At 51.9% G+C, this 7,102-nt stretch overlaps 1 protein-coding gene across 1 annotated transcript; it reads right to left on the bottom strand.

The window, feature by feature from the left end:
- Positions 1-291: 291 nt before the first annotated feature.
- Positions 292-5,754, bottom strand: FGF3 (fibroblast growth factor 3). Its single transcript, XM_039725118.1, has 3 exons — positions 5,517-5,754; positions 3,677-3,780; positions 292-624 (listed from the first exon to the last, which is right to left on the bottom strand). Exons 1-3 carry the CDS (start codon positions 5,752-5,754, stop codon positions 292-294), a joined length of 675 nt encoding a protein of 224 aa, XP_039581052.1.
- Between the last annotated feature and the right edge of the window lie 1,348 nt (positions 5,755-7,102).

A 7,102-nucleotide genomic window follows, 5' to 3' on the forward strand; every position in this document is an offset into this window, starting at 1 on the left:
AAATACTTGAAATATTTTTTTTAAAGAAAAGAAAACATGAAAGTCATTGCAAAATTATTACATCCAGCTAATTTACCTTTGAATGTGCCTCAGCTTACCTCCCATCTCTTTCCCCACAGGTAACAAACCTACAACAGCTAAAAGCAAGCGATGCGGTTTTTGGTCCTATTACACAGAGTATAAAACCTGTCACCGTTAATGCCTCCGGTACAATCACAGCTGTTAGTTCTCGTAGTGGCTCTTTGAAGGCTCCCAGTCCCCCCCAGCCCCACCACGAGCTCCCCCACCCCATCAGTGTCCTCTCCTTCTGCGCTGGTTCCTGCTCGGGGCCCTCAGGAGACCCTCCCGGTATTTCGCGTTGCTGTGGAACAGCCGGACCATCTCATGGTCTTTGTTATCCAGCACTCTGGGCAGAAAGAGAGAGGATTTCTGTGTCCTGCGGGTTTTAAAGCCCCTCCTGGGTCGTCCTTTGCCGTTGATGGAGACGTACCAGAGTCTCTCGGCGCTGGCTCTGCGCTTGGCGCCCGCCCTGCTGGGCACAGTCCGGTACAGGCGGGAGGCGTAGGTGTTGTAACCCAGCTCGTGGATCCTCTCCACGAACTCACACTCAGAGTTGTAGCTCTCCTGGGAGGGAAACACGGGAAAAAATAATCTTAAGCCAGACTCTCCTCGGTTTTAGGACAAGGACAGCAACACACGTGGTAAGAAAACCACTGAAGGCGGGAGGGAAGCGCTGAGCCTGAGCAAGGTGCTCCCTGTCGGCAGTGTGACAGACCCTGGGAAGAGGCCCCAGACCAAACTGAAAACAAAAAGGTGGCATGTGAATAGGAGTGAATAGCTCTGCTGGTTGTTCAGCTGCCATTTTTTTTTTGTGTGCTTATGAATTTAATGCAGCTGTGAAACTGGACAGATTATTTAATTACTGCCCACCAACCTCTGCCATCTATTGAAAAGGTAAAATCCTACAGTGTAATGTAAAATGTGTCTCTTCAATTTGCGTATTAGTCATTAGATACACTTGCAGCCTGTTACATCCAGTTCAGACTGGATATTTGAGCAGTAAAACCATACCTTTATGGAGCTTCTTTGTCAGCACAACAAAATGAAAGCACACTCTGCCTGCCAGTGTGCTCCTCCAAAATGCCAGGCAGCTCCTTTATCACAAACTGTAAGGCACAATATTCACCTGTCCCAGCTGCTCACATTTCACATGATCTGTCCAAAATTGCCCCTTTTCACCTGCTCCTTGACTGAGAGACCTCTCTGCAAAAGCCTGGCACGAGGAACTTCTTCCCCCTCCCTGGGAGCAGGAGAACCAGCACAGACAAAGGACCTCCCACACTGTCCATCTTTCCTTAACTCCAAACCCATCCTTGCTCCACCTGTGGGATTAAGATTTCAGGATCTAAAACGTGTGAAGCACAGCGGCAGAAGGGAACTACTGCCATGGGTTTTTATTTTTCGTTGTCTGGAGGGTATAGAAAGGGCACAGGTAGCCAGAAAAGCCCCTGAGCAGCTTGTCTTTAGTGCTGTTCACTCCCCAGAAACACTGATGGGCGTTTAACAAGATTTTAAAAGACTCCACATGTCCTGGCTTCGCAGCTGCACAACGGAAGCGCCCTTCCTTGCAAGGACAAGGTTTTCAGATGCTGTGGTGCTGGAGCCCACACAGCCACCAGATGTAGGTGGATCTGTCCTGCTGCCTGCCTCCCTTCTGGCTGGGGAGCGTGTATCACACAGGATAAATCCAGAGGATTATCACGATCTGACAAGGGCAAAAAGGAATTCTGCAGGCTCAACAAACCCATCTTGCTGACATGGGGAAATGGGTGAACTGAGGGATAACAGAGTTATTCCAATACCATTTCATAAGATGCTCCCTGGATAATTATCCCTGAATTAGCCAGGTTTTTTAAACAGGAGCCTTGCACAGGGTCTTGGGCTAGCAACATCAAAATTGTTGGACAGGCAAGCAAAGACAGGAAGCTTCTTCTGAGCTGAGCCCTCACCCCTTCCTGCTCCTGTGAAAAAAGCTGGAATGGAATAGCATTCCCTGGATTGTCCCTCCAGCTCTGAAACACAAGTCTGAACCAGTCTCTCTCAAACTTGAGCTGGAAGGGGACAAATTATCTTTTCAAGTTATACAGAAACTTCCATGGCTGATATTCTTTGGCACGTGACAGATGAACAAACCAGAGAATGAACAGCCAGGAGATGGCCTGATGCTCCTAGCACCAGAAAGGGAAGTCCAGGAGAAGAAAAGGAGTCTCAGAGCTATCCTGCTCCTGGCTTTTCTGGACTTTAGGAGAGGAGCTTTTTGCTCAGAATTTGTTTAGTCTTATTTTAATTCAGTGTAAGTAATCTGAAGGGAAAAAACCCTATTTTAAAGAAGAAAAAGAGAAAGATGAGAAAGAACTTGAAAAAAATCATCCTTCCAAATAATTTCTTTGGGGCAGATGCTGGCTCTGAACTGATGGAGGAGATCCATTGCAAAAATATACCCATTTCAATCAGAATATTAACCAGAAGCATACAACTGAACAGCCTTTACTTTGGCAAGCAGAGCTACCATGCCCTCACTCCTCTTCAGCTGCATTTTCCTTTGCCAAAATCGTTTGTAGTGTGGCTCTCTCTCATCTTTACACACAACCCCCTTAATCAGTGAGCATCACATGAGGCACATTAGAGAAACTGGGTCATAAACACTGCCAGAACATTCCTGAAAAGCTGGAGTTAAAGGTGTCAACCTGGGGAGGGACAGAGTTGATTGTGTCACCTGGGCTGGGTCCTCATGGGACAAGATCACACCGCTCAAGTGTATGTCCTGCTGCTCAGACCAACAGAATTACATCTAATGGCTTCTAGGAGGAAGCAAATTTCACCTCAGCCACATTTCCCCTCTCCTAACCTGCTTCCACCTCCAGGATTCATGGGGAAACTGCACAGTTTGGCTGTCCTGCAGTGAGAGATCACAAGATTGCTGGGATGTAATCAAAGACAGTGGAAGAAATTCAAGTAGGGAGATAATGTGTGTGGTACACGCTGACAAACGTGCCCTGGTATGTCCCTGAGTGTGAAGAAGTCTAAGCTGAAGTATTTTATTCACTCAGGGGAAATACTGTCTGGGCTGAGAAGGCAAGGCTCCCACTTATATCAGCACACCCCAGATTTTATCTCACACATCAAGGAAAAAAAATTAGGTCAAAGGAGTAAAATAAGGTGTTTATTTTCACCTTTATCTTCTTGCGCCTTCTCCTTTTTGCTTTCCTTGCATAGCCCTGCCTTTTAGCACTGCAAATTCCTCCATTGCTCAGCCATAAGCTCTGTGTAAACTCCCATCAGGAGGCTGCTTTTCTGTAGCATCAGTGCTACACAGTTACCTGTGGACACTCTTTACCTGACATGTCTCTGCTGGCATCCGAGATCCATGTAAAATATGGACAATTCCGACATTCCACATACCTGTGGCTGTCCAGGCAGTAGGAAGGTAAGAACACAGCTTTCCCCCCACTTTTAAGAATACACTCATTGGTTGCCTGTAATAATTCCAGGCAAAAACCTCTTGTAGCTTTACTCTTCTCTAGAAGTGTGGATTTATAAGAAATCAATGTTCCCCACTAGACCTGTTCCCCCCACAGGAAATGACAGGCATGTGCCAGACTTCAGGAAAACTTACTGATGCATAAAGTCTGCCCCTCTTGTTCATGGCCAGGTATCTGCCAGAGAACAGGCCCTTGATGGCAACGACTCCAACATCCACAGCTGTTATTTCCAGAATACCTTGAAACAGAATTAGATGTGTTATTGCTCAGGTGTAATTTTTTGAGTTACATTTGCATGGCTGCTTACCTGAGGAGTGTGTTGTCACAGCTACTACTTGCTCACATGAGAATCAGGGCAACCATGTGAATGAAATTATTATTATTTGAAACAATACAAAGCAAGGATGATGTGGGAACTGTTTGAGACAAGGTGGACAAGAAACCCCAAGATGTCTGATTGAGACTGAACTCTTTCAAAAGTAAAAAAGATCTGACACTGAACTAGAGGTTCACTCAATCCTATATGTGTATAAAAAACTTTAAATCTTTTTTAATGCTTAGGAACAAAAGAGCTCTTGACTTATTGAAGCCAGTCACAAAGCCACCCATTTCAGGACAAAGCCCTTGCTGAGGTCTCCAGAGGGTGAGCCAGAGCAAGGCTGCTGCATTTTGGAGCCATGTACATAATCATGAAAGGGACTTGAGATTTAGGAAGTCAGTGCTTCTCTCCAGACAAAGACTGTATGACTGTCTGAGACAAATTAAAGGGGAGGATGTTTTCAGGCCATCCAAGGTGGGGTCCTGCCACACGAGAAGTGCCACAGCCAAGGCTGGTGCAACACCTGCCCAAAGTCCAGCCAAAGGCACCAGGACGCCGATGGAGGCACAAATCACTCAGAGGATGCTGTTGTGGGTGCATGGCTCTCCATCAGGCTCGCTCAAACCCTGCTCTCAGCTCTCCAGCCATGGCCTGATAGCTCTGTACTTTCTGTGAGTGCTTTAAATCAAGAGGTGACCCCGGCACCCAAACCTACTGCTGCATCTTGGAAAGCCTGAAGGCAAAGCTGGGGGCCTGTTCCCTGTGCAGAGCTGGATTGCTGGGAGCTCTGGGAGAGCTGGGCTGGGTTTGGCACAGCTGGTTTGAATCAGGCACCGGTTCGCTGCCGAAGGAAGCCTCCTCCGGGCTGTGACAGCCAGGGGGGTTTCTCTAGGAAATAGTGGTTTTCCTTTATGGACTTCAGACAGATCCCTGAGGTTTCCCTATCTCTGTGAGCCATCACCAGGCGGGATTTACGCATCCTGGGGTGGCGGGGCCCGGCCGTGCCCAGGCTGGGTGCGGGGGCGCCGGGGGCTCCCCCGGTGCTGAGCCCCGCTCTCCCCCCTCCCGCCGCCCTCGCACAAACCCCCTCACTGCCGACATATCCGCTTTCATCCTAATTACCGCCGCTGCCCGGCACATGTCACAGGGGACAGATGTGACTGAGCCGGAGGAGGCTCAAGCCCGCCGCGGGAGCCAGGCTGGGACGGGACGGGGACACGCGGGCAGCCCCAAAGGGCTGCGGGATCGGCACCGGGGGATGCCGGGCACCGGGAGATGCCGGGCACCGGGGGATGCCGGGCACCGGCTGCCCGGCGGCCCGGGCTGGGGCAAGGCTGGCCAGAGTGACAGCTCGACCCGGCCGCGCAGGGCAGGGTCGCAGTGCCCGTCGGGGAAACTTGGGGTTTGGGGGGTCTCCTCCTGCGCCGGGGGCATCGCGCCCCTCCGCCGGCGGGCGGGTCCCCGCAGCCTGCAGGACCGGCTCGGGAGTTCCCGCTTCCAGGGCCGGGGATGCTGCCAGCCCCGGCACAGCGGAGCTGCGCGTCCGGCGGAGCCGAGGCGACCAAAGCCCCGACCCCGGGGGATGCCCCCGGTCCCCTCCGAGGAGCCGGGGATGCGCGCCAGGGATCCCCGTTCCCTGCCAGCCCGGTACTCACTGAAGGCGCTGTTCTTCTCCAGGGTGCCGTTGATCCTGCCGCTGGGGTGGATCTGGAGGTGGTACTTGGTGGCACAGTAGAGCTTCCTGCGGCGGGGCGCTCCCCCGAGGTGCTCGTAGACGCCGCCGCGTCCCCCCGCATCCCGGCGCGGCCGGGCACCGGCCCCGGCGGCCTCGGCCCGCCCCGGCGAGCACGGCTCCTGCAACAGAGTCAGGAACAGGATCCAGATTATGCCCATTGTGGCATGGTGGCCGCAGCGCTGGGTCTGCTGGGGAGAGCGAGGCTCGCAGCGAGTGGCACCAGGGGTCCCATCAAAGGCGTCTTGCTAGCAGCACTCCGGAGATGCCGAGCGCACGCTGCTGCTTCGAGCCGTGCGGCATTGGCAAGGTTTTATCAGCCTCGATCTGGCCCTTTTATCTGTCTCAGATTTACTTAAATCAATAGACATCGGCAAAGGCCACCGAAGAGTCCCAGCTGTTTGTGTTACACGCAGCTGCCGTGATCAGCCTTCTCCTTGGATTTCCAGATAGACAGACGGCATGCGTGAGACAGAGAGGCAAGGAGGGAGGGAGGGAGGGAGCCGCTGAATTTCGGCAGGAGACTGCGGGGAAAATAGTTGATCGACGGAGCATAGAAATAAAAGGAGCTTCCTGCAACAATAGCCTGATCTGCGACCAATTGATACAGAGCAGAGGAGGCAAAAGGTATCAGTCTCGTGTGAACTCCCAGAGTGCAGCGTGGATAAAATTATACAGCATCTCTCTCTCTCTCTCTCTCTCTCACCCTGCCGGCACCGCACACCCCCGCACGGGGGCCGGCTGCAGCCGCGGGCCCCCCGCGCTCCGGGAAGGGGGGGATGATGCTCCACGGGAGCATCTTCGTGAGGCGGCTCTGGGGAGTGCGGGTGCTGCAGGAAGAGGAGAGAAGGAGGGGGTGCGGGTCCCGGCTCCCCGGGAGGCGGTGGGGGCAGAAAACAGCCCCGTGGCTGGCACTCGGGATTCGCTCTGCGTGTGCGTGCCCCCGGCGGGGAGAGCAAACAGCCATTCCTAAATCATCCAGCTCACGTTTGGGACTAATAGGCGTTGTTTAGATAGAGCTTTCACGATTTAATCATTCCCAAATTAACTTAGGCAAAGTAAGGCCCGGCAAGTGTTCTGATGTACGTCCCTGAGTGCATTTACAAGAAGTCGTGGCTAATCCCTTTCCTTGACTCCTGGAAAGTCTCATTAGCTAGCGCGGAGCTGCCCTCGCTACCCTGTCGCTTCACACCACTGCCTACGCTTTCAAAAGAGGATGGAGCTACCTATAAATAAATACAAAAGAAGGCAAAAGGTTCAACAGCTCCGTGAATTACGCTGTCCCTGCGTGCTCCTCAAAGGCAGCTCGTTAATTAGATTTGCATCTGAAACAGGCAGTAGGAGTTTTGGGGAAGTGTTTGAGAGATAATTAGTATTAATGTGCTTGAAGGGCACACAAATACACCTCTGAAGTGAGTCACGTCACAATTCGAGCGTTTGACCTTGATCAATATATATATATATATATATTTTTTTTTTTCCCCCGGAACTGGCGGACATGAAGGGGTC

The sequence above is a fragment of the Passer montanus genome, unplaced genomic scaffold (assembly GCF_014805655.1).
Source record: "Passer montanus isolate IOZ18808 unplaced genomic scaffold, ASM1480565v1 scaffold54, whole genome shotgun sequence".
Taxonomy (NCBI): Eukaryota; Metazoa; Chordata; class Aves; order Passeriformes; family Passeridae; genus Passer; species Passer montanus.

Excerpts from the sequence above, each read along its gene's own strand:
- FGF3 (XM_039725118.1), bottom strand. The coding sequence starts at position 5,754 with ATGGGCATAATCTGGATCCTGTTCCTGACTCTGTTGCAGGAGCCGTGC. Across the intron at positions 3,781-5,516 it reads GGAGAAGAACAGCGCCTTCA|GTATTCTGGAAATAACAGCT; the intron begins GTGAGTACCGGG and ends TTCTGTTTCAAG. Across the intron at positions 625-3,676 it reads GGGGCAGACTTTATGCATCA|GAGAGCTACAACTCTGAGTG; the intron begins GTAAGTTTTCCT and ends TTTCCCTCCCAG.